This window comes from Poecilia reticulata, linkage group LG3 (assembly GCF_000633615.1).
Source record: "Poecilia reticulata strain Guanapo linkage group LG3, Guppy_female_1.0+MT, whole genome shotgun sequence".
Taxonomy (NCBI): Eukaryota; Metazoa; Chordata; class Actinopteri; order Cyprinodontiformes; family Poeciliidae; genus Poecilia; species Poecilia reticulata.
This window is the reverse complement of record NC_024333.1, coordinates 21,060,400-21,082,657: the sequence shown is the minus strand read 5'-3', so window position 1 is coordinate 21,082,657 and position 22,258 is coordinate 21,060,400. Positions and strand designations below refer to the sequence as shown.

Sequence of the window (22,258 nt, the reverse complement as noted above, 5' to 3'; positions counted from 1 at the left end):
AGTCAAAATACTCTAATACATGTTTGTCACTAAATACATCACTTTTTGTGTCTTTATATTGAAATTCTGAAATACTTTTTTTCAGATTAAGTTTTATTCAGGGTAGTATTTTGTATATTTTTGTTTAATGCAAATTATCTACACACGWATAAACTTTAACAATATTCAAAAGCGGCCTTATGGAGTAGGTTAGAGTATGTTCCTCATTTACCTGCACTTTGCCTTCTCTATCAGTGTTGAACATCGGAAGGCTTCATGGATGAGCCTTTGTGCTATACCTACTTCCTTAACAGGAAGTAGCCATCCAATGATATTCCAGTATTCATCATGAGGTCCCGCCCTCACCTTTGTAATCCAGCCAATAGGCGAGGCCTCTCTCTTCGTTCAGAGGCAGAGCCACACAGGTAACTCGAAAAAAAACTAGGAGTGGAGGAAAAAAAAACCTTCAGGGCTTGTTATGGAGTTCGTGTGAAGGAAACACGGATTTCCACCCTTCTTTACCAGTTAAACCAGTATCTCTGGATAGTACACGCTCAAGTACAGCAACAGGTAGAGTCTCTCACCGCAAACTCTTCCGTGGCTCCTCTGAAAGTAATCTCCCCACTCTTCTTTCTTTCTGCGTTTATCTCAATTGACTTTCCAGCCCTTTTGTTCGCTCTCCTTATCACTTGGAAAAGGTGAACCCTCGTGTTATTTTTTATTTTAATCTTTGCTCTAATTGTAGTTTTTACCCTTGTGGTCCCTGATGGCTTCGCACAGTGATACTCTGGTGGTGTTCTTTGGGGCAACAGCTGGTGCAAATGGGGGTAAACTGGGTTCGGATGAGAGGGAAATAATTCTCTTGGTGTGGCAAATTGTGGATCTACATGAGAAAAAGGTACGGACCTTTCTGACCCCCTCACCTCGTTCGTCAGTTGTATGGTTTCTTGTGTGTGTAGCTCAGAGTGTTTGTGGCGCAGTGTCCACTTTGTAGTTGAACAGTTTGTCATTTTAAATCAACACGGTGTGCTTTCTGTTACCGCCTGCAGTGCTCTCTGGGGCTCCCATAATGCTAACGCTACAAGCTCACCTTTTAACAGGTGACCAATTTTTTGTTTCCTACTTGTCAAAGGTGGAATTTCACGTAATGGAGAAAACACACCTTTTTGGTTTAGCATGTAAGCTTCTCGACTTAATTGACAATTAACTGCGTCTGCAACTACATTGTCAATTGTTTGACCTTTTTTGAAAAGAGTTCACTTCCTGTATGATGTGATGGGCTTTTGCCACAATTTGGCTTTTTGCTGCTGTTTTATGTCTCCATCCACGCTCTGTTCTGCTCCATGAAACCCTTAAACTCCTGTCACAGGTTGGGAAGCTTCATAAATGTTTTGTCAAGCCAGACACTTTGGAGCTGACAGATCAGTGCAAAGAAGAGACTGGGTTGACATTGGAGGACATTGTTGATGCTGAGCCCCTGGACAAAGTTCTGGAACAGGTGAGTCAAACAGGTTACATTAAAATTATTATGATTACGACTCTGTCCCATTCTTTGCTGTGTTTTGTCAGTCAACTGGTCCCTATTATGCTTCCAACAGGGCTACAGGTAGAACAAATGTGCCAGTTTGGAAATATTTATGGTCTCAAAAAACACAGACGGTAATGGTGTGGAACCTAAAGCAGTATCACCCATTCCTCCTGTTGGGAGTGGTCCAGGTTAACATCACAGTGCATTTTCTTGGCACTTGACAACTAATTGTCAGCTCCATTACAAAGCTGTATATTGGCTCTGGTCGAGGGGAGAGATGGAGATTGGAAGACAGAACTCAAAGAATTAATTTTATTTATGTCAGAAATTATTGACAGGAACCTCAGCTTATTGTCATGCCAAAATGAGGCTTTTAAATGAATAGGATCAGGATTAGATTCCAGCTAAAGGGTGAATCCCAACTGTTTTGTTGACATTGCTGAAAACTTGGCATTTACTTACAAGTGTATAAGAAACAAATCAAACACAGCTATTTGTTCTTGTTGGACTGTTTTTGTGGAAACTTAACTGAATGTAGAAGGAAAAAATGAAAACCCTGATTTCTCCTGCTTTAACTTCGCTGAAGCCAAGTTGGTCAGAGCAAAGCCAGTTGTAACAGTTTTTCCAAATAATGTGTTTTCCTTACCATTACATTGAAGCACTTTAGTGATACCTGTTAGACTAAAACTGAGGTGATATACCTGAAAAAATGTAAAAATGGGCAACAATATTTTATGTTTTGGCCATGTCCGGTGCAACTAACCTGAAGTCCTTTGGTAAATGTTGGGATATTAAGTTAATACATGGGACATAAACCTTGTCAGAGTCTGGGTCTACTACACCTATCTATCTAAAGAATTGCTTCATTTTCACAAATTATGGACATGGGTAATAACAATGTTAATTGTCTTAGTTTAATGTAATTATATTTGAAAACTATACATTATATCCTGTTATTTTCATGCTTCCCCTTTGGCCCAGTTGACTCATTTGAAATTTGCCAGATAATGATCTCTGAGCTGATCTCTGATGTATAAATCATGTCAGGAAATCAGTCAAATTCACTCTGGCCTCCCTCAGATACATTACTTACAGGAATGGGAGGAAAAGGAACGATATTCTGGGTTTGTTTCATTTGGTCAGTTTTGTCTTATTTTGTCAACTGAAATTCCTGACAATCCAACCCGCAACAGCATTAATAAAACGTTTTTGAGGGGACAATGGAGCCAGTTGTATAATAACCATCGATGAAGTGATTAGAACCCAAATGGTGGCAAAAGCTCACCGGTACTTTCTATTATATTCTTTGGTAATTATTGTTTTTAGTACCTCATCATATTACAGCAATTACAAAATAATTTAAAGCAAAAACATATAACAAGATTCAACAGTTTTTTATTAAATACAGATGCCCAGGTAACACTCCAGTCACTCCAGCGGTTTTTTTTGCATTTTGAGAAAATGTTGCTGCTTTTAAGTCGTAATGATTTAAACCCTTCATACCAGTAACCCGCCCAACACTATTCAAAAGGAAAACCGCAGCAACTTTTCAAACGGCCTATGAGAGCATGAGAAAGTCTGCCGGTTAATAAACCCAAAACGTTCTTCTGACATATTTTGCCCAGAGCAAGATGTGACAGAACAAGCCTGACTTGGGTACTAAGCTGTAAGCTAATGTAAGGAGTGTCAGCTTTCTAGCATTGACTCTCAGAAAAATGGTCCTCCACCTGCGTGAGATGTCATTGGCCATGACAGTTAAACTGCGCTGACAGCTTGAAGCTCAGGAGGGATGGGCAGAGCCTGGGGTGTGAGGAGATGAGTTGGAGTCACAGGTCTGGTCTTGCCTTGGTCTAATGCACACAGCAGACATCTGGAAGGCAGCGTGTTTACCTGGGACTGCACCTCAGTTTTAGGCTGCAGGACATGAGGGGCACCTTGCTATTACTTGTTTGTTTGTTGTATTGACTTACCTAGTTTAGGCTGCTGTTTCTGCAACTGCACCACGGTTGGACTGGAAAAAGCTCAAATAAAAAGGCCATGCTTTAATGTTTTATAAAATACTGATTTCACAATGAAATTGGTAGTCTGTCAATTGTAGGCTTAAACTGACCTGTTTTTAAAAGAAGATTCAAATGACCCAATATTGTCGGACGTTTCCTAACGGAGCCCAGTTTTTAAAACGACTTGCTGCTTCAGCAACTCTGCCTTATAACAGGGCGTGTCAGCACCCAAGTCCTGATTCCTCTTTAGGGTTGCAAACTTATTACCACAGTGGGTGTGAAGTGTGCAAATCTATTCCTGCAGCACTTCATTAAGTCTTTCTTGCAAGAAATGTTTTTGCTTTTGTGGCCATCTCTGTTAGGGGCGTGTCTTTATATAATTGGAAATGTTGCTAAACGTTAGGATTGCTTGTTTGGACTAAGCAGATATTTGTCACTCTTAATAGACCTATTATTATGTCTATGCTCTACTAAATCAGCTTTGGCMAATCCATTTTTCCTCAGTTTTACTGCTGATGCAATTTATAAAAGACAAAGCTTTTTGTTTTTTTATCAAAGTGGGTGAAATTATGTCATGATTACAGACTGAGTAAGGCTTTATCTCATTTGGGTGAGACTGTGTGCTGAACCTTCAAATATTAACCCAAGCACTCAGTGTGTCCTTTTCATACCTGTGTGTGACTGGCTACTTTCCTTCCCTGTAGGTCATTCTGAGATTACTTTGTTTATTTAAGGAAGGGAAGAAAATGACAGTTTTTCCTGGTATTTGAAAGTTCTGCATAGAGATCTGGAGCAGATGTTTTGAATATGGTTTCATTTGTCTACATGTTCATTAATATAAAAAGCTATTTCCTCACTTTTAGCGGGCTTTTTATATTGAGGTGTGTAGTCACAGGCCCAAGGGCATCTGTTAGGTGAACRATTTATTAATGTAGTGAAGACTGGTGTGACTGATCATTTGGGTTTTTGCTAACCCAAGTTAGCACACAATATTTCACTTTAAGTAAAAAAGCAAAGATTGAAATTTTCCACTTGATTGGCTCAAATTAATGCATTTTAAACTCCCARCCGCATAAAACGRCATATATGYTGACGAAATGTTTTAATGTYGAATGTCAAACGGATAAAGGGCAGGGACATATGCTTTGATGCATAAATGAGGATGATCTTATAATTCTGTATCTGTTTGATTCAGGTCTTCCTGCTGATCACACCACTGATGACTCAACAAGGATCATATATTTATCTAAAATGTCATTGCGACATCTTTTGATTCAATTAGCTTTATTTCCAGCTGAAAGACTTCAGCTTTTGTTGTCTACTCTGAGCAGAGACAAGCCAASTTTTTTTTTTAGTTGCTGCAAACAAAAAACTAAACTGAGCTGAACCGTTGCTGACTTGACAGGCTGGGTTTTCAGTCAGACGTCAACATGTTGCAGCGTGCAGATTGCACATTATCTTAGATTTTGCAGACATTGTTGTGAAACGTTGAGTTTCAGAGCTCACTTCAGATTCAACTGTTTCGGATCTTAATCACAGATGACGTTGGCTAAGTATGTCTTTTTTTTTTTTCGCTGGTATTATGGCACGGTATATAGCAGGTAGTTGGAAGAGATTCTGTGTTGAAAAGATTTCTGATACCAAAACAACACTGCCTTTTACATGTAGAGTGCAAATTAAATTCATGATTTCAGGACATTTGACAGCAACATGCATATTGACTGACTGGATTTTTCATACTTATCTCCTGTTTCTAAATCAATTATTTATGAGATGATTATAGGCAACACATTTCTGCTATGATTTTGACCCAGTCTCGAGCMGTCTTTGTGTAAGTAGCTTCTCTGGTGCAAGTGTGTGTTTAAACAGTTGCCCACATGGATTGTCAGGACACTCCCTGCTTCTCTTATCGGAGTTTTTTTTTTTCCATCCACCTCCATCTTACCTCACCTCTGCATGCAAGCAGTCCAGCCTCAGTGGAGAGTAAACTCTGATAGAACCATGTGCAAAGGCCACTTCCTCCCCCTCATATTTGGAATCGCCCTTCAGAGAGGGATTGCRCTATTCTGTTTAACTGTTGGTGCATTTTTGTAGAAGGGAGTGTTGGATTTTTGACTTAAACAAGACTTTTTCATATTCAATGTACAATCAATGGCATGCAGTTAAAGTTTTGAGACAGTGAAATGAGTTATGTGGTCAGTTTATTGGTTTGGTTTGCACTGGTTATCAGTGAGGGATTTGTATGATGTTGAGCATATTTACTTTGTGTTCTTTGTTAAAGTTGAAGAGAAGAGTGGAGGGTGTGTCGCCACCTTTTCTTTAGCATTTGCTTCTCTCTCAGTAATCCGGCTTTAGTAATGGTCTGAGGCGGGGCTGTATGCTCAGGTATGAGCGGAGCTCACGCTTGTTATCACTGCAAATAAGAAATCGTTCAGCTTTGCCAAACTTAAAATGTGCAGCTTAGTTAATCCAAGAAACTTCCGTCTCATGGTTTGCTTGGTGATTTTTTTTTTCCTTTGTGTTTACTGTTTGGACAATAAAAACCTCAGAAATTAAGATGAACGTTTGACCTTGTATACGAGGACAAATTACCTTTTGTGACATCATCATCTTAACATTTTATCTAAACAGAGATCAAGGAAATTAAAAGAGTTGGGTTGAACTTATATAAATGTGTTTTGTTGTTGTCTATGCTTCGCAAATAGCATGCAGTTAGTCTTTCTGTTTGAACTGCTTATCTTCCATTTTATTGGGAGACCAATAAAAACGTTCACAGCAAGTCTATTTCACATTGATCCTGATGCTTTGGTATTTTACCAATTTTGGTATTTATCTAATTCTGGCCACTGGTTACAGTGTCTTTGTTGTAACATCAAATATATGTCATCTTGATAACATTTGCATATTTTAATTATGACCCCCATTATATCAACTCTAAAGATTTTATCTATAAATTTATTTAGATTTTATGCATGAGCTTAAGAATACTTCTGACCTGAACACCTGCTGAATTTAATAGTAGTTTTAAAGTGCTAAATACTTTACAAATGTACATTGTTCCCTGTTGAGCTTTTTAAACAATGAGACAAGTTTAAAAACTACATATAAGYCGAACAGAAATTCTGCTTGCGGCTTTCCAGGTCTAGTTTTAAAGAGGCTGTTGCTTCATTAAGAGTGATATTTGTCAATATTTTAGTCTCCACACTGAGAGTTTTTCTTGACTGGAAATATCTCCAAACAGCTGAAATTTAACAAGGGAGCATTGAGGGGACCCTCTTTTAACCAGCAGACCTGCAGTGTGTAGAAACAAGTAGGGGCAGGGGGAGCATTGCACTACTTTATGTTCTACGCACCTGTAGAAAACTGCAACCTGGCACTTTCAGGGGAAATTTTAAGGCTTTTGAAAGTATAACTTTTGTTTTTTTTAAACCTTGGCATACCATGAAAACCTTCCACCATGCCAAATGTTTAAAGGGGTCACTGTAAGTAGACAAGCAGTCTCACCTTGTCTGCTTTTTAAGTGTTTCTGTCCAGTCGTTTTAACCCTACAGCCTGTTTTGGTCTTGTTAGTCRGTACTTGAAGCTGTCAAGGGGTTTTAATCAGACATGTTATGAAGCATGCCCCAACACAGACCTCTAATACTCTCCCACTGCCTAAAAACCTGTCATAGATCGCCAGGGGCCGTGTGAACCAGTCAGTTGCTGAATTTGGAGGTGGTTCCACATCCAGATGGTCGAAATGCTTCTTCACACGGGACTGTGTTGGACACAAATCGCCCAACAAGTGCAGTAGCTGATCTTCAGCTTGTTCAGTCATAAAGCATGAAACTCCAGAGAGATTTTAKAAGACGATGCCATGACCTTTGTTCCTGATATTTGTCTATGAATCAGTGATGTAGACTCTCTGAAATCCCAAGTCTCTAAAATGATTACAAGCACATTTTAGTAAGACGAGCAGGATTGATTTGAGTCGTCACTTTTGATGAACCCAAGAACTACATAAAGTAAAAACTTTTGTCTACTGAAGATTTGACCTCTCTCTTACAGACTTGACAACAGACTGACGCAGCTCTGTGTTATAAATAAACATGATTGTGTGCTGGTATTCAGGCCTGGTTGCTGTCGCCATCAGAGCCGGTTAGACTTGCTTTTGTTTTTTTCCCCTCATGACAACGGCTGAAGGTTGTGTAAAGAGAATCTGTGATCCTGATGATTAGTGGTGCGATCATTCCTTCCCTCTGCTTCCTCCCTCCTCTCTCGCTGCAAACACTGAAACTTGTTAGACATGTCTCTTTCCTGATGAGAGACGGAGACAAAAAAAAAAAAAAAATCAAATAACAAGCAAGTAAACACATTCATTTTTGTGCATTTTAAATTCCAATTTCCCTGTTTGGTTTAAACTCTTGCCAGATTTGAAAAAATCTGAAACATTTACTGCAAATCTGTGTTAAGAAAGTGGGACACCTCTTTTTTTWAAATATTTATTTAATATATTTTGGTGTTTCAGCTAAGCACGTTAATTAATGGTTTCCCACGTAATTAATAGAAAGTAACCCACACTTGTTTGTCCTTTCCATGTTTTCCCATGTAGATTCAGCAGTCTGTGTCATCAGAAGTAAAATGCCTCGGCAGAAGTTCGTACACACTCTTGGTGAACGGTCCTCACGTCATTCGACAGGCCCTCCATCCAGAAGCCTCCAAAAAGGTAAAGCTAGAAGAAAATCTGTCTAGGTCTTATTTTTGTGTGTGTTTATTGAAAATGGACATTATTTTAATCCCTTAACCTCCATTGTATTGAGGGTGAGGGTTAAGGGGTTTTAATCCTATAAAGTCATATATTTAGAAAATGGTTTATGGTTCTGCTTGAAGTAAGTGCTGATTACATGTCTTTGGTTATTCTTCTTTTAACTTTTTATTTTCTGTCCAGAATCTTGTACTGCCGGAGTGTTTCTTTTCATTTGTGGACCTGCGGAAAGAGTTTCTCAAATGCTGCCCGAATGCCAGCTCTGTGCCGAAGCTCACACTCTCCTCCATGTTGGATTGTATCCTTTGTTCTCTTTTCCATTTTGGGGGTTAAAACAAAAAACGGCATACAGGACAAAAATATCACACTGTTTGAAATGTTCACTGTTAACTTAAAGATAAAAGTGYAACACCTGGAGCAAAAGAACTTGATTTTAAAACCAGCTGAAGGTGACGGCCTTAACAGCAGGCACAGATGTTGGTCTCCCTGCGGTGTCAGAGCAAATGATAGGTGTGAGGGAGGCGAACAGCATGGTGCAGCTGACGCTCTGCATCCTGGATGAGCCATACAGTAAGTAACTACCAGTGTTGGTACACAGAATAAGTCCACAATGCAGTAATATTAGATCCTTAAAATAGCTGGCTGGAGCATTATCTGTAAAAGAATAACCCAGCTTATGACGGAATGAACTGAAGAAAGATGTTAGATGTGTTACTATACAGAGATAATTCAAACTATAACCCAATGTGTGCTTTCAAGACTTTGTCTTATTCTCAGCTTTASACTTTATGTCTTATTCTCAGCCAAATAGGACCTTATTCTCAGCTTGTTTTGTGTATTAAAATATATATATTTTCCCCACTAGATCACAAATTCTGCTGTGCTGAAACTGTGAATTCCAAGTTTGACTCTGGCACATGGTAAGTAAACCTTTTGCGTTTCTCAGTTATGCATATATTTCACATTTTTCAAGTGCACCGTTGCTTAAACACCAGCAACCCCTCGCCTCCAAACTCCCCAATCGTGTTCAAATCTCAAACCTTGGTCCGAGAGCATTAATTACAGCAACAAGGAAAACACAAGTGTGTCATTAGAGCAGTCCAACTTTGCCATCAAGTGCTTAGCTGGATATTCAGTAGCTAAGCAGTAGATCCTGCTCTTCTCGGGCAGCCAGGAGCTATCACTTCAACCCTCTGACATTTAACCAAAAGAGCGTTACTGTGTTCGGCACTTACTGGGAGAGGGCCCTGTTTCTGCCGTCTGTGGGCAATTAGTTCAAACTGAACAAGACTGGGGAGAAATCTCAGTCATGTGCAAAAGCACCAAGAATATCAGCTCTTAGTTGTGTTGCTCAAGTTTCTCAAATGTCTTTTTTTTTTTTTTTTCCTGCAGCAGTAAGACGGAGTCAGTGGACAGCGAGACGGTGATCAGAGCCAGGGGCCTTCCATGGCAGTCCTCAGACCAGGATATCGCTCGTTTCTTTAAGGGCCTAAATATTGCCAAGTATGTTCAACTTCTCTGCTTTTTTTCTTACACCTCTGTTACAGCAAATACATTATTTAAATTCATGTAACTAAAACTGGAATGGTGACAAAAGAGGAGCTGATGGGTTTATATTTGTAAGAGCTTCCACAAAAAATATATTTCAATGATTCAATGATCCAGTGGTGTATTTTTTTAAAAATATTATGATAATAACAACAAAGCAGTTTTTCACTGCAAAATAGAAATCCACTATCAGGTGTTTATTGGCAGCTGTAAACACCCTTTGAAGTAGAAATGCAGAAAAATGCCAGTGGAAATGCCAAAAGCACTTTGATCAGTTGCCTTATCGTTTCTGTGATGTCATCATTCAGAGATGTGTGCCTGGCAGCTTTGGGAAAAAAAATAGGAAAAACTTATGTCAGATGGTAAACTACATCTAAAGAGAGTCTGTTAGATTTTACAGAAAAGCGTTATTACCTTTAACAATTAAATGTTCTAACTTACTGAGGGTGATTGATCCAGAGTAGCTTTAGCTTTGTAGAAGCTTTGTAGAAGAGTAAATCGATCAATGTTGAACTAAAAACATGTTTATTGGTTAATATGTGGAAATTACAAAATCCCCAATGATGACAAAGATGTTGAAGTTCTGTTCTCTGCAAAAAATGAAAGTTTAGAATCCTTTTGGTTTTTGTTTGTTGAGAGTTTTGTGTGTTTCAGGGGCGGCGTGGCCCTCTGTCTGAACGCTCAGGGCCGGAGGAACGGGGAAGCCTTGGTTCGCTTCATCAACGCAGAGCACCGAGACCTGGCTCTGGAGCGCCACAAACATCACATGGGCAGCAGATACATTGAAGTTAGTCCTGCTAACTTACGCTTCTTTAGCTTTTAGTTACCAGCTACTTGTTTAATATCTATTCAACTGAGCATTGATCCCGTATCTTCGGTTTGAATCTGTAAATCAGAAATGCAGAGATTCAGTGAAAACCCTGAATAAGTTCAAATACCCCAGCAGTTGTTTTACTGTTATTTATCAGAGTCATGTGACTTAGCACTTACAGTTTATGAATATATTGTTTTTGTCTTTTTTTTCTTTTTTAAAAATTGTTCAGGTCTACAAAGCGACGGGAGAGGAATTTCTCAAGATTGCTGGAGGTCAGATTTCAGATTTTTCTTAAATTCCTTTCATTTCACATATTTTCATAAAAATTTGGTCAAACCTGTTTTGTTTATGTAAGAGTTTATTTTGTGGTTTCTCATACTTTCCTATCCCCCCCCCCCCAAGCACACGTGTGTGTAAAGTTGCAGCTCTTTAGCGCGCATGAGCTCTTTCTCCGATTACCTGTTTTTTTGCTTCAATCCAGTGATTCTCCGGCAGCCGCTCTCCATCTAATAAAAGGCACTTTGTGAGCGGTGCACCCCCACACCCACTATCACCAACCCCTCTGAGGCCAGTTGCAGAGAAATGTCATTCTGGGCTCTGAGCGGCTCACCTATTCAGCCTCTAGTTTGACTCCCGAGAGGCAGAGAGGGTGGGCATACGGTGAAAGGACAGACTCTCTGTTGTTGCAAACAGGGTGTGAAAAGACAAAAGCAGAACCTGGGGYCTCTTGACCATTGAACAGCGGCCAACGATTATACATGACAGAGATAACAGACACACTAGCTCTCAGCAGCAGATAGCTTACAGTGGCTGCTAGTCAGGACCTGGACTTTACCCGGATGAGTAAGGATCAATACAGATTGACCATACACAAGACTTTAAGCAAATAAATCAGACAACGTGGATACCTTTTTTTAAGCTGAGTGAAAGCTGTAAACATGAGAGAACAACATATGGTCCTTAATATTTCCTAACTTTTTTTTTTTTTAGAATTTGAAAAGTAAATAATTTATGTTATTGGTTAGAGGATTTCTGAAATACCTTTAAGTTGAATCATAGGTTTGTCACATCAGAGTGTACAAGCCTTTTGTGCTACTAAGCGATGATTTAAAGTTTGATTCTTGTTGTGTAGATCTTGTTTAACAATACTCCAGCTCGTAGTGCGACTTACGATTCCACTGAATCAAAGTAAAGAGGAACATGACTTAAAGGAAATAAATTGCCACCCAAATGTGAATGACTTTCTGATGAGGGTCAGTGAGTAAAGCAGTGTGGTTCAGCTTGCTGCACGCTTTTATGGACAGCTGCCAGTTTCCTTGTAACTAAACACCACTTTACATCTTAACCACTGGTTTGCTATTGCACTAGATGGTGACATTTAATTTTGCTACAGAGTTCACAACGCCACTAAAAGTATATCGAAGAACATTATGTTTAACAAAACGGGGAAAACAGTTTCATTATGGTACCAGTGTGTGCTGAATGGGTCCGTGCAGCAAGAGGCTTACGTCTGTTGTTGTTAATTTGTTTGTTACTCTCAGTGGAATCTCAGATTGGCCTTTGCTGTGAAGAATGGGGATTTTTTTGTTGTTGTTGGTTAAAGGAAAAATATACTTTGTAGGAGGTAAAGATCTACAATAGTTATAATCATCGTGAAAGTTGTTTTATAGTGCTTTCAAAGTACATAATAAAGTCGAATTAAATTTCTGTTAACTTGTAGAGATAAAAAAAAACTAAAAAAATATTATAAAAGCTAAACATAGACTAAACAAAAGAGAAATAATGGCATACAAAACCTCATTAGCAACTTTTTATTGTTGTTCTCAATTCAAAAATGTATTTAATTATGTATATTTATGACAAACATGTTGGGGTTTTATATTTTTCCTTCATACTACATTTATATTGGAGTTCATTTTTAAAAAAAAAACCCAAACGGCATATACATTTTGCTGTAAAAGATAAGTTGAACCCTAGTAGGTCACTTAGTGTTGTGCCTGTCGAAGCAAATTGGCAACATTAACATAAAGTACATTTTTAATAAGTATCAGCACTATAATTCATGCATCTTCTCTGCTACTTTAGGGACGTCCAATGAGGTGGCCCAGTTCCTGTCTAAAGAGAACCAGGTGATCATACGAATGCGCGGGTTGCCGTTCACGGCGACGACACAGGAAGTGCTGTCCTTCCTCGGTCCTGAGAGTCCCGTCACGGACGGCGCAGAGGGACTCCTATTTGTCAAGTACCCCGACGGACGGCCCACCGGTGATGCCTTCGTGCTTTTCTCCTGCGAGGAATACGCTCAGAACGCTCTGAAGAAGCACAAACAGATTCTGGGGAAGCGGTATATCGAGTTGTTTCGGAGCACTGCAGCCGAGGTGCAACAGGTAGGATTTTTTGTGTGTGGGTTTGTGAAATGTACACTTTTAAATGGGCAGTGTCATGTAAAAATCTACTTTTTTGAGCTTTGCGCCATGCTATGATATTTCCTCATTATCAACACACTTGGAATGTTACCTTGATTGATCCTGAACTAAAAGTGGAGCGTCGTGGTGGGATGGCAGGGATTTCATTCACCTTCTGCTGTTATGCAGGGAGGAAATCTGTTCCTAGATCAACACAGAAGGAAGATCTGCCACTCAGCACAAGGGGGTTTACTCCATGTAAACAGACTCGTTTTAGAGCCTGCTGTGTAAATACAGTCCAGAAATGGTAGACAAAAAAACCCTGGGATGTTGGCCTCTTGGGAGAAAAACCAGTCAAGAAACCATAGTTGTTTCATACTGAATGTTCTGGAAATAAAAACAAAACGAGGCATTCAAAGTCTCCTGGATGCCTGAGGTCTCACTTACAGCCTTGTATGGATTTTGTACTGAAACGTACTGCATGGGTATAATGACATTGATATAATTCTCTTTGTACATCTGAATCGATGTGAGATTAACTAGACATGAGGAAAAGTCAGACTCATCCCTTAAAACACCAGCAAATGCAAATGGATGCAAAATCCACGTTTTCATGCATCTTTTATTTTGTACAGTCAGACCTCCTGTGTAAAGGCAAGAAGAGGATCTTAAGTTAATGTTAGGTAGGGAGCCTCCTAAACGTATTTAAATAAAGACTCGCCATTTGCTATCTTATGATCTTATCTGTGTGCATTACTTTGTTCACACACAGATACTGTAACTGAATATGGAAATGTGGCAAGAAGAAAATGAATGGCAACATTTTGAACTTTATGCATGTTCCCTTTCGTGGTGCATCAATTGCAGTTTTGTTTTTTAACACATCAAGGCATCTTGGAACCTTTGAATGTATTTAACCACTAACAGGCTCATTTATGCCGAATTTGTTTCATTTTTCAGCACAACAGAGGTCATGCATAAGAGATTTATAGGCTGGTACTCGCAGTCATGTGCTTCATTTTGCACGTAATACTTTAGGGTCATAACATTCATGCACTTTAAGGTTCAGGGTGCCGTCTGTGAGGGGAAAATCACTAATCTAAGGAATCCATCAAGAATATTTTTGAGGTTCTTTGAGGAGACTATAAATTTGTTTGAGGTTCAATCTGGCTGCTGTTGGTGGCCACATTGTAGATTAGACTGCCCTTCAAATGGAAGAATTGTTTTCGGTTAACTTGGTTTCTAATAATAGCGTTTTACTGCGTAGCTGCGGAAAGTAGGGTCAGCCTTGCTAATAATGGGAGAATCATGAAGTGAAACTTTCATGTTTTCTTCTGTTTTTATATTCAAACATGCTCGTTGTCGATGGCTTCAGCTGGTGGAGTCTATGTGAAACCAGTGCTCAGCAGCTGCTTCCTCAGTTGATGTCATGGGAACAGAGAGAAGTGACAAAACATCCCAAAACATGCCAATTTCTTGTGTTTAAAAAAAAAAAAAAAGTGCTACCTTGTTAATCTCATTAATTGGAGTGTTTGTCTGACTTAATTCTGTAGTTAAGACGTTATTTTCTTCTCACTGACGGGTTATTTTTGAATGATCTTGTGTTTGCCAGGTTCTGAATCGCTACATGTCCACACCGCTGATCTCCACGCTGCCTCCGTCACCCATCGTACCGCTTCCAGTCCTCTCCACGCCTCCCTTCCTGCCGACGGCCAGCAGCACGCGCGACTGCGTGCGGCTCCGTGGGCTGCCGTACACTGCCGGCATCGAGGACATCCTGGAGTTCATGGGTGACCATACGGTTGACATCAAGACTCACGGAGTCCACATGGTCCTTAACCAGCAGGTCAGAGTTCTGTGACGCACATGAAAAACTTTTAAAGTTGTGGTATCACAAAGTCGAGTGCTTTTTAAAAAAAATAACTAAATAAATCTGGTTTATCTCTCTGCCTTCTGCGTTGTTCTGACGGTTTTGGTGATTTTCTCCTTTACAGGGTCGACCTTCTGGCGACGCCTTCATCCAAATGAAGTCACCTGATAAGGCGTTCTTGGTGGCCCAGAAGTGCCACAAAAAGACAATGAAGGACCGGTATGTTGAGGTCTTCCAGTGCTCCACAGAGGAGATGAGCATTGTTCTGATGGGAGGAACGCTGAACCGCAGCGGCCTCTCTCCTCCACCCTGCAAACTTCCCTGTGAGTTCCTCCCCAACTTTATGTTTTACAATCAAACATCTTTTTTGTTTTTTCCCCTTTGCAAACTGCAGTATTTTATTGATTATCTGAAATTCCTAGTGAAAGGAATTGATGAGAATTCACCTATTCCGATTCCAATATCACGCACATATTGAAATGATTCCTTGTTAATTCTCATTGAGTTAGTTTATTTTCTAATTCGAAATATGCACCAAGTTGTATTAGATTTAATTAAAGTTTACTTAAAAAAGTAACAATCTCTCTGTCAAATGAAGGTTTTAAGTGAAACGTTTTGCATGTTTACTTTGTCAGAAAGGATCTTTTAAGACTTAACGTGTCTCCAATTTCACTTCTGTCATTTCCTTCTCCCTGCCTGGATGAAAGAGGCAGCTAAAAGTTTGAGAGCTCTGGCTGTCCTCACCAACCATAGTCTTATTCAATAAATTAGAATATTGATGAAAAGTTCATGTATTTCAGTAACTCGGCTCACAAATGAAACGCATTATATAGATTAATACGACACCGACTGGTGTTTTTACAGCTTTTATTTATGGGAGCGATGATGACCTCAGTAATTCAGATACAAAAACATAAAAATCCCAAGTTGACGTGACCTCACACTTCCTGTTGTGTTCCTGGAGTTTGACTGTTTTGATGGTGTTTTGCAGACAAATACAAAAGGGTGCATCACATCACTACAGCCTGCTGGTAGAAACTTGTTTACTGCTTCAACAATAATGTGATTTTGATGAAGCAGAAAGCAGCTAGCTGTACTTTGCTCGGTTGTGACTCATATCAAGATTAGATTGGAAACCAAAACGACAAATTTTCTTTTGCATGTTTCTTGATAATAGGCTACAATTTAAAGCTGTTTAAAAGAGGTTTAGCTCTTCTGTCTTTATATAGTATTACTTTCAATTGGAATTTAAGTCATTTTTCTTTTAAAGCAGATTTTATCTTGGCGTACCTAGAATTGCTTCGGCCTTCACAGGGTCAGTGATCTGCCCACAGCCTCAAGCAAACGGAGGCTGTTTTGTAAATGTGTCAATACCTTCACTTCTCTGTTTATATTGCAAGTATAAGAGCTTAAAGGACGCTGTTAGTGTTGTAAATACAGTCTTGCACGGATGTGAAGTTCCAGCATTCGTCGAATTTATAGTGAATACGGAACAAATGTCTCTGAAGCAAAACCCATATTTGTGAAATTACCATTGACATACAGTGTCAAAGATTTTGAAACTTACCGCAACTTGTTGAACTTCCTTTTTTATAGTCATGGGCATCATTAGAAACGTCTCTGCACTAAGAGACGATGAAAAAAAAAATCTGTTTTTGAAGCAGGAACAAGAAATTCAAACTCTAAGCTAGCTGTCCTAGTTGTTAATCTTGGTGCTGTCCTCATGTTTCAGATCTTTTCAAACATCAGTTTGCACAAAAAGATGCAGTAAAGATGAAGGGCAGCGGCAGAGTTCTCTTTTTGTGACCTCAAACAATCGGTAAAGTGGTGAAACTTGGGTGTGGTTCCACCTGACTGCATGTAAAGAGGATTGTCTGCATGCTTTACAAGCATTCTGCTCTAGTAAAGACAAACGAAGAGCAGAAATACTTTGACTTTTAAATACCAGTGAGGTCACTTTAAATCCGACTCGGAGCAAAATGAATTATTGATGTTAAATTTGAAGAATAAGGTTTTTTGGGATATAAAGACTCAGACAATCTTTATATCCCAAATGCAAATGGTTACTCTAATTTCACGAGGACTTTGGAAAACATAACCGAAGCTTTTCTCTCCCTGTCCAAGCAGAGACTCTCCTGACTCTGTCTCTGGTGAAGCAGCGTTTTCACAAACTGTGCTGTTGTGATCCATGTTCTGGATGCTGCTCTGCGGGGTTGTCTCTAAGCTGTCCTGTCCATGTCCGTCCTCCTGTAGGTCTGTCTCCTCCTACAGCGTACGCTGCTTTCCCCACTTCGCCTGCCATCCTCTCTGAAGCGGCCCTGTACCAGCCCCCCCTGCTGGCGGCCCCCCGGGGCCCTCAGACCGCCGTGCACAGCCCTGCTCATGCTCTGGCCTACTACCCCCCTCAGCCGCATCTCTATATGAACATGAACATGAACTACACTGCTTACTACCCCAGGTAAAAAAACAACAAAAAAAACAAAGCGTATGTAAACGAAGCACATTAAGTAAGAAACGCCCTGTTTATCTGACGCCTCTGTTCTCCCTCCAGCCCCCCGGTTTCTCCCTCCACCGTCGGCTACTTTGCGGCTCCACCGGGCGCCATGGCGGCTGCGGTGGCAGCTCAGGCCCACCCGGTTGCGGCTCCGGCCCACCCGGCCGCCGCCTCCTCCGTCCTGCCGCAGCCGGGCGCCCTGGTCAGGATGCAGGGTCTGCCGTACAACACCGGAGTCAAAGACATCCTCAGCTTCTTCCAGGGATATCAGGTGAGAACAAAGGCATAAATGGAAAAACCTCGTTTTAAGATTCATGCTTTTTATTTTAAATCTGAATCCTGCCGTTTTAGAACCTGGAAAAAAAAAAGACGACTGATTAGTTTATTTGGTTGACGATGTATTTTGCATCCCAGTTCTGCTGCACCACAAAAAAAAGAAGTGATTTTTATTTCCCCAAATACTGAACTTTTCACACACTTTGCAGCAACATGCAGTGGAGTTTTGCAAACTGCCCTGTTTAATTAAGTTCCATGTGTTCACTTGTGCTCTCCCGCTCCTCTTTGCTGCAATACTTATTGCTGCCAGCCTGAATTAGGTGGAGTCCACTGATGCAGGTATGAATCATGGCAGGTGTCTTCACGTAGGAAAGCGGTGGGTTTGAGGTTCTGGTGCTGCTGTGTTTTTATTGGGGCAGATATCTTTGCTCTGCTGCTGGTCTTTCTTTCGTTCATTCACACCAACAAATAAGCCATTTTAAGTTGCATTTGGAGAAATGTAGGTATGCTGTGTGTGTGTGTGTGTGTGTGTGTGTGTGTGTGTGTGTTTTCTTTTTTTTAAAGCTGTCACTGTTTAATGAATTCATTGGTTTCTAGATTCTGTAGGTGATATGTGTGTGTTTTCTGGCTCCATTATCATGTCTCACACACAGGTCCTGAGAAAGAAAACTGTCTCTTTGTAGAGATCCTCAGACTTTCAGCACTCTTATCTGTTTTTAAATGTGACCAGTATTTGGTGAATTTCTCTTTTGTTTCAGTGTGGTTTTATTTTGACTTGTTTTTTTTTTTTTGTCATCTTTCTCTATCTTTTTTGTGTGAGTGTAAAAATGTGCATTGTGATGCCTAACCCAATGTTGAGGCCCCTCCAGCCTGACCGTGTGTCCATGGTTGTACTGTATCTGTAGTACGGCCCTGACGAGTACAGCGGCTTGGTTCAGATGAACGAACAGGCCAGGAGTCTGATTCAGCCCAAAGAATGGCTCTGCCTTTAGGGCTCACCCCAAGGTAAGAGGAGCAGCGGGGCAGCCGCAGACGGGGCGCTTCCTCCGCTCAGACAATCCTGGCGCATGACCACTAATCGCCATTTAATCTGCAGAACTTTGCAAAAGTGTTCATACACCTGCAAATCAAGTTTGAGCCACAAACTTTAATGTTTTTCTTATGCACATTTAATGTGATAAACTGACACGAAGCAGCATTTGCTTGTAACGTGGCACGAAAATAAACCGTCCACGAGTGAAACTGTGARTCGTCTTCCCTTTTGATTTTTATCATTTCTTTTATAGTGCAATTGCCTATAGTTGCSTTAGAAGATCATGAAGTTTGTAAAACATTTCAAGAAGTGACTGGAACAGTATTTAGCTGCAATATAAATTCAATACCAGATCAGGGTCAGTTTTGTTTGAAGGCGTYGGATTTACTGGATTTATTGTTTTCTTCTCCGCATACGGCTTTGCAGAGCCGACCTTTAGTCCTCATCATGCTCAGAGGTTGGTCGTCTTTAGCAGGAAGAGGAAAGTTTGTCGGTTCATATTCCAGACATTTGAAAAAATATTTTTGCAAAGCAACGTGGGTATTAAATTTTAGATATCACAATTATACACTCCTTAGGGTAAGGTTATTAAAAAAAAATACATTGAAGTTTGTGACTGACGTGACGAAATGTACAAATAAATGAGGTTCTGAATACTTTTGCAATTCCCTTTATACATCTAACCTGTTCAATGATCTKCAGTTCTGCATGCTTTCTAAATGCCTAGGGGCTCTGCTTTGTGCCCCGTTAATAAATGTTTTAATTCCATTTTCATCCTTGGCTCTTTGCCTGATTTGCATGAACACTGACTTGGTTTCAATGATCAAACCTCAGAATTTCTTAATTAACAATTAGTCATTTCATTTTAACTTCCTCCTTTGTTACCAACACATCTCTATTAGAGACAGAGATCTAATCAAATCATGACCGGTCAGCCAGTAAGGAGCCTCAGTCCTGGTTTGAACCAGATTCAATTCCTGCCACGTTTCTAAATGTAAAATATCAATTCCATTTTCTAGCTATTTTATTCTCACTTTGTATTTTTTTTTTGTTTTTTATACCCACATCCCCTTAGTCACAGCTGCGTCACAAAAATAGTGTACATGTTCAGGTGTTTGAATGGTTGAATAATTCTTTGTAAAGCTTCGATCACAGATGGATTCAACCACCTGATTTAGTAAGTTGCTAAATGTTTGAAAGGCTTATCAGMCGTGAAGTACAGATTTGAAGTCGACACATTATTTTTAATTGAATTGGGGTCCTGCCGTCTTTTAGCTTCACATATTGACAGAAGTTTCASGGTTTTATTAAGCTAAAGCCCCAGATTTCAGTTCAAAGAAGTGAAAAAACACGATATTTCACTCGAGCCTTTTCTTACTCAGGAGCACGGATGTTGACTATTTATGTTGAATGTCTGATGCTTCCCTTTTACTGCCCGTCCTCTTGGATTTTACTGCTTTATTTTTATTTAATTTTTTTAAACATTTTGTAAAAATGACCTGTTGTGTATTTTTGTTGTTTGAACTTGATCTCGGTGACAGACATCAGTGCATGTGAACTAACAGCTGCTTTCTGTGTGCGTCATCTCTGCCGGTCTCGTTGGTTTCAGGTGTGTGAGAACAGCATGTCCTCCGTTTTCATCCTCTGCTCTTTAATCTTTCTGCTTTTGTAACTGGACTGGTTTGATGATTCCTCCTTAGCTTCACTGTGGGCGCCCTCTGGTGGTTTTCCCTTCACTTCCGTGAAACTGAAGAAACTCACTGAATCTTTTTCTTTTTTCGTTCTTTCTTTCTCTCCTCCTGCAGCTCCAACCAGACGCCGTACTTATCTTGTATAACTTCAGCGGTCAGTGCAGCGGCGAGGCCTTGATCACCTTCCCCAACGAGGACACCGCCCGGCGCGCCGTAGCCGAGCGCTCAGGCCACCCCTTCTACGGCCAGCAGATCCACTTGGTTTTCTGTAACTGACCACCAGCTCTCCATCTTTCCTCCCCTTTCCAATAGAAACGCCTCCAAACTCTATACAGGGAACCTGCCGAACTCTTCCCTCTCTCTGTATGACCTGTATTTTGACCACACACACACACACCTCTCCGCCGGCCCTCACACTCCTGAAGCTGCTGCTGCAGCCGGGCCTTCCACAGACGAAGCAGCCCGACGCTGGACTTTGTGACTTTGCTCCTGCTGGTGGGGAAGGAATAGCGTGAAGCCTGGACAGAGCAGACAGCCACTCTGCAAAGCCAAACTTGGAGATAAATGTATTCTTTGAAACTGTACAGACCYGTCTCCTGAAATGCTTGAGGCTGTATATACATTTATACACGTTTGTCTTTATATTTCTGAACTGCAACGCTTTAACCACTTTCAGATTTAGTTTTGTGTTTATGAACATTTTTGTTGGCTGCAAAAAGAAATGCGTGGAGGCTAAATATTCTCCAGCAGCTTAGTTATGATGATGAAAACGTCTAAGCCATACGGACTACTTTATACTTCTGAAACAGTCAATCAGCATCCTAAACCTGTCATGATTTAAATTGTAGCTAGTAAGTGACTTTAAGCTTCAGGGAATATTAGTTTATACTAYTGTGTGGCACATCTGTGTCAGTGTATGAATTAACCTGTGACTTTTTTTTTAAGCATTTATTTTGTGACCACCAGCATGTCTCCACCTTTAAGTATTTTCTAAGCACTACAGATGTTTYCGGGTTGCTCCACTCGCAGAGACGCTACGCTACACATCTTAAACATTTTGACAATAAATTAATTCTAGTTTCACTGATACTTATTTACAAAAGCTGAAACTTTATTAAATGTCAAAATGACTTGGTTTTCTTTTTCCTGCAGTCTTGCATATTGATTGACCTGTAGCAGCTGCTGCTTTGGTTTTTGTTTTCAGACTAAAATAGCCAGTCTGCACCCTGATTCAGTTCCTGTGAATAACCAGAGAGCTGTGTAAAACTGCAGGAGCCTGTTTTTTTTTTTCTTCCTTCCTGTGAGAGGCCTACTGAATTCTGTTTTTTTTCCCTTTACCAAGCCTACATAACCCAGAGTGCAATACTGGCCCACATTAGGCATAGGAGCCTCTGGTGGCAGATGAAATATTTGTTTTGTTGTGATGTGAGGATGTATGAATTTAGGTCTATGTATAAAATGTAAACAATAAAAATATCAACAAATAAACATGTATCGGTCATTTACTGTATTGGAGACACTGCACTATTCAAAGTCCTGCTGGAAAATGATTTCAGCATCTTCATAAAGCTTGTCCAGCAAAAGGAAGCGTTGTAAACTTTACAGGTATGTGGCTGTCCAGGTGCCAACTTTGGGTTTGAGAAATCAGTGAGYGCAACTTGCATTCTAGGACCTTGATTTCAAAAATTTGATTTAACCTGAAAAAAAAAAGTACTTAAATGCCTTTATGTTTTTTATCCAGGTAAGATGCTTCTCATTCTTACCTGGAAGAATCTGGTTCAGGAACGATTTTTAGACAAGGAACGTGAARGTTATGTCCTCGTGTTTGTCAGCTTGTGTTTTCCTCCTTTTCTGACATATTGGTATTTGTTGTTTG

General features: G+C 40.1%; 1 protein-coding gene across 4 annotated transcripts; it reads left to right on the top strand.

Annotated features, from left to right (window-relative positions):
• Positions 1 to 439: 439 nt before the first annotated feature.
• Positions 440 to 21,874, top strand: esrp2 (epithelial splicing regulatory protein 2). 4 transcript variants are annotated; one of them, XM_008405473.2, is made up of 17 exons: positions 440 to 549; positions 725 to 877; positions 1,349 to 1,477; positions 8,099 to 8,212; positions 8,435 to 8,549; positions 8,726 to 8,821; positions 9,117 to 9,171; positions 9,644 to 9,754; positions 10,454 to 10,586; positions 10,843 to 10,885; positions 12,699 to 13,000; positions 14,631 to 14,864; positions 15,013 to 15,211; positions 17,142 to 17,346; positions 17,440 to 17,653; positions 18,564 to 18,663; positions 20,497 to 21,874. In XM_008405473.2, exons 2-16 carry the CDS (start codon positions 746 to 748, stop codon positions 18,648 to 18,650), a joined length of 2,169 nt encoding a protein of 722 aa, XP_008403695.1. In that variant the 5' UTR covers positions 440 to 549; positions 725 to 745; the 3' UTR covers positions 18,651 to 18,663; positions 20,497 to 21,874. The 4 variants fall into 4 exon arrangements, with proteins under 4 accessions (XP_008403695.1, XP_008403697.1, XP_008403696.1 ...); XM_017303788.1 differs by lacking the exon at positions 440 to 549 and adding an exon at positions 573 to 591; XM_008405475.2 differs by lacking the exons at positions 440 to 549; positions 18,564 to 18,663 and having other exon boundaries at positions 556 to 877.
• The last annotated feature ends 384 nt before the right edge of the window (positions 21,875 to 22,258 follow it).